At 36.3% G+C, this 13,122-nt stretch overlaps 2 protein-coding genes and 1 long non-coding RNA gene across 6 annotated transcripts; 2 read left to right on the top strand and 1 right to left on the bottom strand.

Annotated features, from left to right (window-relative positions):
* LOC109127315 lies at positions 2,105 to 4,070 on the top strand. The gene is made up of 6 exons (XM_019231910.1): positions 2,105 to 2,266; positions 2,425 to 2,587; positions 2,670 to 2,751; positions 2,958 to 3,123; positions 3,226 to 3,924; positions 3,993 to 4,070. The coding sequence occupies exons 1-5, from the start codon at positions 2,105 to 2,107 to the stop codon at positions 3,718 to 3,720; spliced, it is 1,068 nt and encodes a 355-aa protein (XP_019087455.1). The 3' UTR covers positions 3,721 to 3,924; positions 3,993 to 4,070.
* On the top strand, positions 4,709 to 6,411 carry LOC104723990. Its single transcript, XR_757477.2, has 5 exons — positions 4,709 to 4,945; positions 5,022 to 5,078; positions 5,144 to 5,361; positions 5,437 to 5,521; positions 5,606 to 6,411. It is a non-coding gene; the product is annotated as an uncharacterized LOC104723990 (long non-coding RNA).
* On the bottom strand, positions 9,223 to 10,306 carry LOC104723989. Of its 4 annotated transcripts, none has more exons than XM_010442424.2 (3): positions 10,082 to 10,302; positions 9,836 to 9,988; positions 9,223 to 9,613 (listed from the first exon to the last, which is right to left on the bottom strand). In XM_010442424.2, the coding sequence occupies exons 1-3, from the start codon at positions 10,295 to 10,297 to the stop codon at positions 9,251 to 9,253; spliced, it is 732 nt and encodes a 243-aa protein (XP_010440726.1). In that variant the 5' UTR covers positions 10,298 to 10,302; the 3' UTR covers positions 9,223 to 9,250. The 4 variants fall into 4 exon arrangements, with proteins under 4 accessions (XP_010440726.1, XP_019087901.1, XP_019087902.1 ...); XM_019232356.1 differs by having other exon boundaries at positions 9,223 to 9,684; positions 10,082 to 10,296; XM_019232357.1 differs by having other exon boundaries at positions 9,223 to 9,603; positions 10,082 to 10,295.

The following is a 13,122-nucleotide window of genomic DNA, read 5'->3' as shown; positions in this document are numbered from 1 at the left end:
CAAATTTCTATTGGTTGTTTAAAATCCTCTGTGGACGGCCTTAGGAGCTTATAGCTCCTACTTTTTATTAGTATAGATTTGTTATTCAATATTTCTTGATTATTAATAATATACATGCTTAATGAATTATTTTTTGTTTATACATGTCAAAATCTAATTGAGAAAACACATTTAATATAATTAGCGTAAGATATCTGTTAGATTCCCTTGCAAGATATCTGTGGTTAAATTTGATGGGTTCGAATGTTTGCTAGTTTTAACTTATTTTTATTGTTTGTAAGAAATCCTGAAATATATGTTTTTGTTAGATGAAAGTGTTTCGAAAAAAGAGAAAAAGTTAAAAACTTAAACTTGTTACCATTTTCTTAGCTGTATAGTTGTAAGCTGGGGTCCCTATACTTTGTAAAATAATATTAGTCAATTATGAAAAATATGTATGTGAAGCTGAATATGAGTTTTATACTTAAGCATTAATTTAGTTTGTCGATCCATGCCTGAAGTGTAGCTAGTTTCAGTCGCATATGAGGTTCATTGGTAAACGCCTTCTCCATCATAACAATCTGATCATTATTCATAATGGTTCTATTATTTTTCCTGGCTGACTTTTCGTTATTTTCACAATTTTGGTTTCATTTGTAGTGCTTATGTTTGAAAATTATAATTGAGTTTGATACATCGGAATGACGTCTTCCTCTCTATATATATGACAAAGATCTGAGAGAATATATATTTTTATATTTAAATTCTTTTTCTTTTAAGATTAGACCAAAGAATTCAATATAACGTAGAATTGTTTTTGTATAAATTTATTTATTTTAGAGTTTTTAGGATAAATTCTTATCTTTTTAGATTAGGCCAAGGAATTCAATATAACGTAAACACTCATTTTTATTTAAAATTACAAAATTGTATATAAATTAATTTTCAATTTTTAATTTTTATTTTAATAATCTACAACATAATAAGATTTTGACACATGTCGCAATCTTATGAATTAGTAACTTTTGAAACCATACTTTATATAATAAGACTAGAAACTAATCTGGGCTACGCCCGAGTATACATTTGACAATTTTATTACTCTACTGTTTTCTTTTGTTTTTAGAATACTTACAAAATAATTAGAGAATTTTTGAGATATACCGTTTTTGGTGTATCCCTTTTCAAAAATACCCTTTTCATCTATCCATTTTCAAAAATACCCCTTTTTAAATATGAAAAATTATAAAGTTTTATATGGTTCACAAGTTACTTCTAGATTATAACTACTACCTCCAGACTCAATCCAAATATTTATAAAGTTTTAAAATATTTTAAAAGTTTTTTACAATATTTTTAAAAGGTTTACAAGGTTTTTAAAAGATTTTTAAACAGTTTTTAAAAGGTTTTTAAAAGATATTTGTATTGTATTTATAAAATATATATAAAAAGTTTACACACATATAAAGGTAATTTGTGTATATATTTATAAGCTTGCACACAAATTTTGAAAATTTACAATTTTGTAGTGGTTTTTTTGGTAAAGTTTGAAAGAGAAAGTATTTTTGAAAAATGATATTGCAAAAGGAGTATTTTTGAAATTTCCCCATGTAATTTAATATCGAGAAAATAGCATTCACACCTACTTTCCAAACATCTAATAACAAATACACCTAATTTCCACTACTACTATACTTTTTCTCTATGAAATTACATATTGCCCCCTCATTCTTCTACACTCACTTTTAACCTTTTTTTTTCAACCCAAAAGTTTTACTATGTTTAATATTGGAAGTTAAAAATAAAAAACACAATTTACTTCGTTGTCGTCAATCCCCTTCTCTCAAACCCTAATTCACCCACAATGATAACTTCGAATTCCTTCCGTTTTCGGAATCACTTGTAGAAGCCTAGAGCAACCACCCCCAATCTGCTTATCGTATTGAAGTTCGAAGTTACCCGTCACGTGAGTGCCCCCGATTGCACGATCCATCATCTTCTTCTCAGTTCCAAATTATAATACGCCGTCACCACTGAATCCTCAATTTCACCAGATAAAACCCAATTCTCACTCCTCGTCACCAGAGTAACCCAATTCTGAATCGTCGTCTGGTTATATAAGAGAATGACTAATCGCCGCATAACTCGTTTCTTTAGACCAAACTCCGACCAACCGTCATCGAGCAATACTCCTTCCATTGCTGCCACTGATGAACCATCATCTGAATGTGCTGATCTTCCTAGTAGATTGTTCACAACCGGCCATTACCCAGACGCAAGGCTTAATGTCTACTCCAGACATGGCATCCTCACAGCCATATGAAAGGTACTTAGAGACACTGAACAAATGGAGAAGATTTTGAATTCAAGTTTGGGTTCGCTTTTTGCTCTAAAAATTATCGAGTGTCCTATATCTTGCAAATTCGTCCATGCTCTCCTCTGTAGACAGCTTCTGTCCAAACAAAAATATGTGCTGTGGACTGTGTTTGGTGGATACCCCATGAGGTTTTCTTTGGTCAAGTTTGGTGGAGTTACTGGTTGCCATGTGGCGAATACCCTGAAGATTACGACCCCGAGTATGACCTTGCTCCTGCCTATGACGACGTCTGTTTTTGGGATCAGCTGATTGGCGATAATCGGAAGGCCTGATGTCCACAAAATTTTCGAAGATCCTACTATAAATGATCCAGATAGAAAGCTCCGTCTAGCGTTTCTTCTCATTGTTGATGGTGTACTATTAGCCTCAAGCCAAACACATAGACCAACATTCAAGTATGTTGAGATGCTAGAAGACATTGATTTGTTCCTAGCTTTTCCTTGGGCAGAGAATCCTTCCTGAAGGCTATATCAACCATGAGACCTGACATCAATCCGCCATCCAAACCAGTGGCTAAGAGACCTCGGCTTCAGGACAAGGTAGCTAACGCCTTAGATACTTTCAAAAATCAGTTACAATAGAAGTCCTTTCGTTTGCATAGTTTCCCTCTAGCGCTTCAACTGCTTGCATTTAGGAACATCTCTGGGTTACTTGACAAGTATCCAGGGTCTGCTGATACTCGCACCTTCTTGGAATGGTATTCACTTGGCCTACCAAAGAATAATATCCCTTTTACCGACGTCCACTGTGTTGAACGGTTATCCGATGTAAGTTTTTTGTTCTTATTTAGGTACTATATCCACGTGGATACTAATGTTAACTATAAAACCATCGGTATACACAACTCTAATTTATCATCATTCTTCCAGCTATCTGTTACTCCTTATTTCCAAGTTGGTCCACAGAAAGAAGGCTGGGGGGAGTGGGATGATGAAGTTAAGGATAAAAGGATTTCTTATTTGGTTTCGCAGATTGAGAATGGTCGTATCTTCAAAAAAAAATTGTGGCCTGGTGGTGATGCTTCTTTGCCACTCATATCTGTTCCAGAGAAGAAGGACAATGTTATTCACAAGAAGCACATTGTCCCTAGGCGACGGGAAGTGTCTGCCAAACTTGGCGTCAAACAAGCTCTATCCAAACCAATTCGCTCGTGTTCTACTTGTCTTCGTCAAAGATTCACCAACTCTGATGATAGCTCTTTCTCTGATTTCAAGGTTGTTGTCGAGGCAGAGTTTAGAGCAATTACGAAAGAGACAGAATCCAAGTTTAAGCAGTTAGAAGCTGAGACCAATAAGCTTCAAGAAACGATTAAAGCACTCCGTATGGAAAGGTTTAACAAACATCCCTCTCGCAAATCCCTCTAGTTACGTAAGAAACCATCATTGATGTCTGCTCCTATCGAGAAGCTTACAATGGACACCCAAACCATTGAAGATGATCAGTGTACATCCGTCCGGACACCACCATCAACTCCTTACATATCTCCAACCAAAGCAGTTGCCTCTCCTGATGATATACTTTTGAATGGTCACAACTGGAATCAATATGTCCACCCGTTTGGCAAGACTGTAAGTTAAAACATTTGGAGCTCCATATGCCTATACTAATCTTCTTACTAAAACGTTGCATTTTTTAGGATGAGTCATTTATAGTGGAGTCGGACACATGTCTTAAACCAATTTATGATACCGAGTCCAAGGTTTGACACACTTTTACGTTTTCGATTACACTTTCCTTTCTTTGGAGTTCTATGATACACTTGTTGATATTTTTTGCAGCTATCCCCGTTATATGACAATGTGACCAAGCCTTCTCCTACAGCCGATGCACCAGTATATTACTTCCTTTTGTTTCTGCATTTTCAAGTGTTAAAATTGAAAGTGTTTCCGTGCTATTGCTAGTGTTCATAATTTTCCTACATGTTCATATCCACGTGGATACCTAATTTTTATCTTCTATTAGGCATCACACATAGCTGTCCAAACAGATGGTCATTCTACAGATCAACAGACTGCAACACACACCTGCCATACACCACGTTGTTACAGGAATTTATGCACCACTCAATTGTTACCTCTCCTACCCACAATGAAGTGAATATTATCCTTTAATTCTCACTACACATATGGATGGCGTCCATTATGACTTATATACAATTTTCTCTTAGTTAATCAAAATTACTTTCTTTCTAATACATTTTAAACATAATTATATCTGCAATTCCATTAGGACACCGATGAACGTCTCGACCATAGCCTTTTGCAACTGGATATTTCTCAGGTAATATATTACATTCTATCCACACCATAGTATATCCACAACCAAAACAATCCACATGTTATCTTATCCACATGTTATCATATCCACATGTTATACTATCAACATATTATCCTATCCACATATTATACTATCCACACGCTATCATCCACACACTATAAAACCACAAGCTATACTATCCACACACTCATTAGAACGACATGTGTACTATTCATTACAAATGCTACTTTTCTGACTCTTTTTTGGTTTCTTCTCCTGCAAGAGACCAATGCTGTGCGCACCTCACCAAATCCTCCCATTTCTCCCCTTAATGTAATTAACCATCTCTTAACCATCTAATTTCCTTTTCATATGTAATCATAACATTTTTTCCTTACTCACCTTATAGGAATCTGGGTGTGATTCCCCCATTCAGCGCAATGAATCAGATAGAGATGATACCCAGGTCTCCACTCCTTACTACTTATTGAGTAAACTTTTATCTCCAACTAATTACTTCTAATCTTATAGGATACTGCTCGTACACCCCCAGCCTATGTTGATCTAAGTGATTCTTCCCCGGCCAAACCAATGGAAAGTCGTGTTCTGTGTATTGGAGTAGCGAAATTTTTTGCTGTGATAATATCGATGCCACAAACGTCACCGTCAACTCAGCCTGGCCTATTACCAAGTGTTGAGAAAGATTTTGTCGCCCTATTCAAAAAAACACTCAAGTCGGCCCCTAACACGTAACATTCTACCCTACCATATACCTCTAACCAGATTACACACAAAACAGATCTGCTAACCAAATTTGCCTGCAGGAAGCACTTAATCAAATGTGGTTACCCACTTGACAATAATTTCCTACTACAACTTGTGAAGCCTAGCAACTGGGTTAGCACTTTGGTATGTTCCTCAGTTATCAACTTCCTCAGTTCGTTAAACTTGGTCACATCACTGACTTTATACGTCCTTCATCCTTCTCTGCAGCACATGGAAGTTTTAGTCTAGTTGTTGCAAAAAACCCGCACATGGAAGTTTTAGTCTAGTTGTTGCAAAAAACCCATTCAGAAGTCTTTTCCATAGAGCGCTCAATCATCCTTTCCCCATGGCTTGACAACTACTTACAAGGCAATTATAAATCTTTCAGCCAAGCTAAAAATAAGTCTAGCGTAAAGTGGGACTCCCAGCTTAGGTGATCCATTAGTGGGGCTCCATCTGAGTGGTTTGACCTTTGGAACATGCTCTACATTCCAATGATTTGGGGTGACTCTCACTTGGTCGGATTGGTCATCAACCTTCCTAATTGGAGTATAGAGATCCTTGACCCTAATACACCTTTGAAACAGCGACGAAAATGTTGCTAAACACATAGCTCCATTCGTAGAAATGCTTCCGCACCTCATTCATCGACTCTGTGACCCACCCGCTACTCAGAGTCATGGATTCACCCCTTTCACTTGGTCCAGGGTTAAAGATGTTTACATCAAAGAGAGATCCGATGACTGTGGCCTTGTTGTGATGAAGTTCCTGGAAATTCACGCCACAGGATCTGGCCCAGAAATGATGGGACTGATCACCGACCCCAGTGGATCAATTCAGGGCACAATATGCGTTCGACATAATCAACCACTTTGTTGCACCATCTACGCCTAGATGTATAATCTTTATCTGTTTATTTGTAAAACATATATGTTTGTATTCTACACTCTGTTCGGATTACTCTGGACCTGTTATATCAAATCAAGGAAGACTATGTACAATGATTTTGGTATTACAACATCCACTTTTTCTTTTTTAACACTCCACATCATTTTCTCTCTCTTCCACGTCATAATTCAACACGTACATCATTTTTACCCTCTACAATAGTTTGTTTAATAAAATTACAATATCTTACCACACCAAATTTTATTTCATATTTTTCACCTTATTTATGTTTATTTTTTGTGATCACATATTATTAATCATATTTAATATCAAATGAAATTAAATTAAGTAAAAACTAAATTTATATAATAAATTGAGATTTTTTTATTTATTAAAATATATAAATTGTTATTAGGATCCATTTAAAAACAAAAAGACGGGTAAAACAATAAACAAGAGTTTATGAAGTTTGATAGCCAAAATTTAGTAGAAAAGATGAGTTTTTTTGTGTGTGTCCAAATTAAATGAAACAAGTATCTATTTATAGAAAATAAAAAATGATGGATTTTGGTATAAAAATATTAAAATAAAATTTTCGGATTCTATAAGATAATTGGTCTCAAATAATTGGGTTGGAGAAAAAATATCTGCAATCTCACCATCCAGTAGAAACACAACACGTTTCTTTATCAAAATATTATCCTACAATTAAAATAATTAACCAATAAAAACCTGCCACGTGGCAATCATACCCCATCACTTTTGCGATTCAACTCCGTTAAATGTATTCAACTCTGTTGTCTCCACCTCACCTCTTTTATTATTTTCAACTGACTATTGCATAACTTCAACTGTTGAATAAATTATTCAACAGCTTAAAACTTTAGGAAAAGTTTTTATGTGTATCCTTCAGCTCCCGGATTAAGAAGCTTATAGGATTTATGTATATCCATGTGGATAGGGTTTTGTGTTCAGCTTTAATTCGGGTATATGATTTTTATGAATTATATCTGTTAACCGCCTGGAATTTAATGTTTTTAAATAAGGTTTATTAATAACTTTTTAAAACCAATCAATATATGGTTTATGATACTTAATAAAATTGGGGTTTCAGATTTTAGTTTTTAACTGTTTAACCCATAGATTTCCATCTCTTACAATTTTAATTACAACAAATACGGGATTAGTCTCAGCGTTGAGTTTTACAAAATTGAATACAAACAAATACCTGTTTAGCCTAAGCACTTTGTTATTAGACAACGTTCCATCGCTATCCAGCAACCTCTATCAACATGGATGCGTATATCCACACAAAGCAGTAAACCCGAAATACTAGACCCTGGACCCCTAAACCCTAAACCTAACCCTAAACACTAAACGCTTAACCTTAAACCCTAAACCCTAAACCCTAAACCCTTTACGCTAAACCATTAACCCTAAACCCTAAACTATAAACCCTAAAACCATAACATAAACCCTAAACACTAAATCATAAACCCTAAACCGTAAGTCTTAAATCCTAAACCCTAAACCATAAACCATAAACCCTAAATCATAAACCTTCAACCCTAAAACGTAAACCCTAAATCCTAAACTCTAAACCGTAAACCGTAAATTATAACTTTAGTGTTTAGTATTTAGGGTTTAGGGTTTAGGGTTGAAGGTGTATGGTTTAGGACCCCGTTTAGTGTTTATGGTTCAGCATTTAGGGTTAAGTGTTTAGGGTTAAGTGTTTAGGATTTAGGGTTTAGGATTTAGGATTTAGGGTTTAGGGTTTTTGGTTTAGGGTTTATGGTATGGTTTTAGGGTTTAGGGTTTACGGTTTAGGGTTAAGGGGTGAGGGTTAATGGTTTAGCGTATAGGGTTTAGGGTTTAGGGTTTCGGGTTTAGCGTTTACTGTTTAGGGTTTATAGTTTAGGGTTTAGTGTTTAGGGTTTACGGTTTAGGACTTCTGGGTTTAGTGTTTTGGTTTTACTGCTTTGTCTAGATTTACGCATCCACGTGGATAGAGGTTGTTGGATAGCGACAAAACGTTGTCTAATACCAAAGCGTATAGGTTTGGTGGTAAGTAATTATGCATCCATTTTTACTCTTATTCTACATATGTTACATCCTTTTAATAACATTCTTCTTTTTGTTCATTTTATATGGACATCATGCTTACTAGGGTTATTGTCTGTAATTCAACATGATCACAGACATATGACCATGTGGACTACTATACATGGATGACTTTTATTATTGGTGTCCAATTATACGGGTTTACTGCTTTGTCTAGATTTACGCATCCATGTGGATAAAGGTTGCTGGATAGCAACGAAACGTTGTCTAATACCAACATGTATAGGTTTGGTGGTAAGTAATTATGCATCCATTTTTACTCTTTTTCTACATATGTTACAACCTTTTTATAACATTTTCCTTTTTGTTCCTTTTATACGGACATCATGCTTACTAGGGTTATCGTCTGTAATTCACCATGTTCACAGACATATGACCATGTGGACTACTATACGTGGATGACTTTTATTATTGGTGTCCAATTATCCCGCCCAAACACAGCCTTCAATTATAGCCGCCTAAAGCGTTGTCTACATAGATATCTACTGGACAATAATGTGCCATACAGGTTGTACTGCCTACTCTACCAACATAATAGTGCTAACAGCTAAGGATGTCCTACTTACTAATGGGTATTATCTAAGGATGGGACAATTCACACCGGCGACAAATCCAACCTTAACCATTGTCTCGCCTGCAACATTCATCGATAACATAACCATATGGAAGGCAACATGTAGATACGTGGCATTCTCGACCACTCCCTAAAATTTTAAGGAGTTTTATTCATACATAACCATATGGAAGGCAACTTGTGGATACATTTCATTGTTAACTACTACGTTTTGATTATAGGAGGACTTTAATTCAGACATAAACTTATGGAAGGCAACATGTGGATACTTATTGAAATCAAAACAAACTTTAGATGAAGATACCAAACACATAACATCTTCTCAATCTTAGGTTCTTGAATTCCCAAACAACTAACATCTTTAAACAGTACATTACCACACAAATACTAAGACAAAAGCATAATATCTCTAGATAGGTAGAAGAAGATACACTCGATACATCTCTCTCCATTGAATTCCTGCAGCATCTCGTGTTTGAAACAACACATTGGCACATCTTCAAAGTGCCAAGTATCAGAAAAAGTGCCCCACCTCTTAGGCCCATTGTGTAGATGTGGTACATGAGGGAGTCAGCCATCTTATCAATCTCACCAAAACGCATCTCCTTCTTGTACTTCCAGTACACATCCATATCTAAATTCCCTGCGCAGCTCTTCAACATTATCCACAACAACTCAGCTACTGGGTACACATGTTTAATGGTACTCACCAATGCAATTGCCTCTTTCAAATCAAAGCATATAAAAGCGAGAAATAAGCCTTTAACATACATGGCGTAAGGGTTCTTTGCGAATAAACACCAACTAAAGAAATCATAGTACACACACGAAGGCCTAAACCATCTCACAAAATCGGAATCCCAATCCAACCTCACCTTAGATAGCGTTTCCAAAGAGTGTACTACTACTCTCCCTTCACGGCCTGCGAGTAGCCAGTTCTTCAAAGCTTTGGCACCATCCTGTGCAACATAGCTTACAATTTTTGCCAAAATGGGTGCTGGGATGTGCAGATCTTTAGGTGTAGGAATCTGGTAATATGATAACAATGGAGGTCTATAAATCTCTAACATCTACTACACCAACGAAACACAAAACAAAATATACAAATGAAATATTCAGACCTTTAGATTTAGTGTCATAATTGGCTCGCGGATTGGCACAACAGCTGGTTCTCTATCGCTTACTCGGGTCAGAGCACTGTACGGGCGAGGGAAGTGTCTTGTCGGTCGAATTATGCGACCTTGAGAGCACTTAACTAGGGAGCAGTCACAAACTATTTTGTATGTCGGTGGCATTCTTTTTTTTTTTTTTTTTTCAGTTTTTTTCCCAACACGCATTCGTAAAGTCTTTATAGACCACAACTTCAAGCCACACATAGATATTACCATTCACATATATGCTATGTATCCATGTGGATAACCCCACTCGTTAAAACCCGTGTAAACCAACATTACATTCGGTTATACAAAAGAGCATTGGATAAGTACTTCTGGAAATTCTGGATATGGCCTAAATAGGCATTACCCAGCTCAAATAAACAAATTTCAAATTTTAGGCTTTGAATCCTTTAAAACAAAAATTGTTTTGGATACATCCATGTGGATAGGAGTTATTATAGACATCTAATCCTTTAAAAACCAACTGGTTAGAAACATGTGGTGTTCGTAAACCATGTTTTTACAGTTGGATAAATCCATGTGGATATGAGTCGTACTAACAATCAAATACTACCATAACCCAGTTCGTTAAAAACAAGAAGTGTTCGTTTTGCAGGCCGTAACTGTATTTTTTGGATATAGACATGTGGATAACAATCTTTCTAGGCAATTTTGTAAATAACACAAAACACAAAAGATTAATAACTGTTACTTCTTTACTTGGTGTTGCACTTGTTTTCCAAAAACTAACATACCAAACAAAGTTAGATATCCTACCCAAATCATCATCGATATTAGCCCTCTACTCCTATTTAACCAAATTTGTTTGGTCTACTAAGTATCCACACAGCTTGTCTACTACATACACCCAAAAAATGGTCTCATGTACTCCCCAAAAAACTTTACATAGGCCAAACCTATATCCACCCCACAAATAATATAGTGGACTTAACCAACGTTCACAAACAGATACCTACCAACCAAACATATCAACCCAATAACAGAGAAAACAATGATTTTGGCTCCAAAAGATATTGTCATCAATCACGGCAAGGGGTTGGAACAACTGCTCCTGTTGTGTCCAGTCTCTTTGTATCTTCCACACCTATTAACCTTCGTTTTCCCTCCTCCATTTTTCTGCAAATAATCCACAAAAATCCAGAGCTTACGACCCAACATAACTACCTAAACAAAATCCGAATATATACTGGAGGAAAAACGAACTTACGGGATGTTCCCCAATGGATGGAATTCTCAACTCTTCCGGCCTCCCAGAAGGTCTACGTGCCTTTGGTGGGTACATCCCTCGTTTCTTAATCTCAGCAGGTATGTCTACATCAAACATCTTAGGATTTATTACCCCTTCATATGTTCTTCTCCACTGCTCCGTCTTGTAGTAATCACCAACAAGGCTTCCATACGGTATGCCTTGTGTGCTTGCTGCTAACAAGGCGTGGCCGCAAGGAATTTTGACTCGATCATATTGCTTACAAGTACACTGTTTCATATCAAGCAACACATGATGCTTCCCATGAAGCAACCCGACAACTTCATAACTCCAACTAGAGATTGTACCAATTATACTTCCACTAACAGTTCCCGAATTCTTCTGCATCTGTTTATCAACCTCTGGTGTCGTGCTTCTCTGACTTCTTCCTCCTTGCACTAAACCATCTTGTTAGCATAACACGATTGAACTTCAAAAGCTCAACAATGGGTGACCCTCGAGCCTTTCCTAAAGCTCTGTTCAAAGACTCGGCAATGTTTGAAGTCATTAGATTATAACATTCCCCCTGTAAATATGCCCTACTCCAATGTGCCGCTCCAATCTTTTCCAAATATGCTGAACATTTGGGGTTCTTTGCTTTAATATGTCTATATATCTCTTGGTAAGCAGTAACCTTATACGCAAATGCTGCATTAATGACCATTTTCGTCAGCCCTTTATTATGGAACTGAGCATCAACATTCCTGGCTAGGTGGACAATGCATGCTCCATGATGTACCAACGGAAAGACTCTCTTCTTAGCTGTGTAGATAGATCTGTCCCTATCAGAAATTATTGTAACACTTTTACTATCTGTAATTGACCGCTCTAGCTTTTCAAAAAACCATGTCCAAGCATCGTCGTTCTCACTGTCTACGACTGCAAAAACTAGTGGAAAAACCTGGAAATTAGCATCTTCTCCACTAGCTGTCAGTAGCACACCATTGTACTTCCCATTTAGATGTGTCCCATCAACAACAATAACACGATGTAGGTTCCCAAAAGCCAGAAACATATACAATAATCTCTCTCTCCCATCTTCTACCACTCCCGTTTTAATATCGGTCACCGTCCTTGGATTTCTTTGTTCTAATTCATACAAATAGGCAGCAAGATTTTCAAAAGATTCATCGTCTGAACCAAAAATACCCTCCATAACTTTTCCTTTTGCTCTTCAACATTTGTTGTAAGATGCAGCGACCCTCAGGTCCTCAAGAACCATCTGCTGGAGATCCAATGGAGCTGGACCTTTTATTGGATCACTATACTTCACCTTGTAAACAGCTGCTATCACCTTAGATGTAGCTTTTTCAAATAATTTCTCCTTGTCTCAATTGGACATTTGTGCTCCAAATTAGCTTCCTTATCTCATAGTATCCAGTGTCTTTCATTTCACAGGCTAGTATTCTCCAATCACACCTCTCACCAGAACACCTAAGTACAAACGATTCTTTCTTCGTTGTAGTTTGGGTGAAAAGGTGTAACGCCCGTGCCCAAAAAAATATGAAATATGGAAGTTTATATCGAGAATTGGAGTGAAGTCGGTTTAATTTGCGGTTGGTTTACTAAGATGGTCGATTTATTAATTAAATCAAAGGATGGTTTAATTAATTTTGGTTTAAATAAATCTTGGTTTAATCTAATTAAATCTTAGTTTAATCTAATTAAATCATGGTTTATTATAATTAAACCAAAAACTCTTTTTGTTAATAAGAGGACGCCTCCTTCCTGTTATTGT

Source organism: Camelina sativa, chromosome 11 (assembly GCF_000633955.1).
Source record: "Camelina sativa cultivar DH55 chromosome 11, Cs, whole genome shotgun sequence".
In the NCBI taxonomy this organism is placed as follows: Eukaryota; Viridiplantae; Streptophyta; class Magnoliopsida; order Brassicales; family Brassicaceae; genus Camelina; species Camelina sativa.
This window is presented reverse-complemented; position numbering and strand designations above follow the sequence as displayed.

Excerpts from the sequence above, each read along its gene's own strand:
- LOC104723989 (XM_010442422.2), bottom strand. The coding sequence starts at position 10,297 with ATGCGTGTTGGGAAAAAAACTGAAAAAAAAAAAAAAAAAAGAATGCCA. Across the intron at positions 9,989-10,081 it reads TTATGACACTAAATCTAAAG|ATTCCTACACCTAAAGATCT; the intron begins GTCTGAATATTT and ends TCATATTACCAG.
- LOC109127315 (XM_019231910.1), top strand. The coding sequence starts at position 2,105 with ATGACTAATCGCCGCATAACTCGTTTCTTTAGACCAAACTCCGACCAA. Across the intron at positions 2,267-2,424 it reads ACCCAGACGCAAGGCTTAAT|ACAGCTTCTGTCCAAACAAA; the intron begins GTCTACTCCAGA and ends TCTCCTCTGTAG. Across the intron at positions 2,752-2,957 it reads ACACATAGACCAACATTCAA|TTTCCCTCTAGCGCTTCAAC; the intron begins GTATGTTGAGAT and ends TCGTTTGCATAG.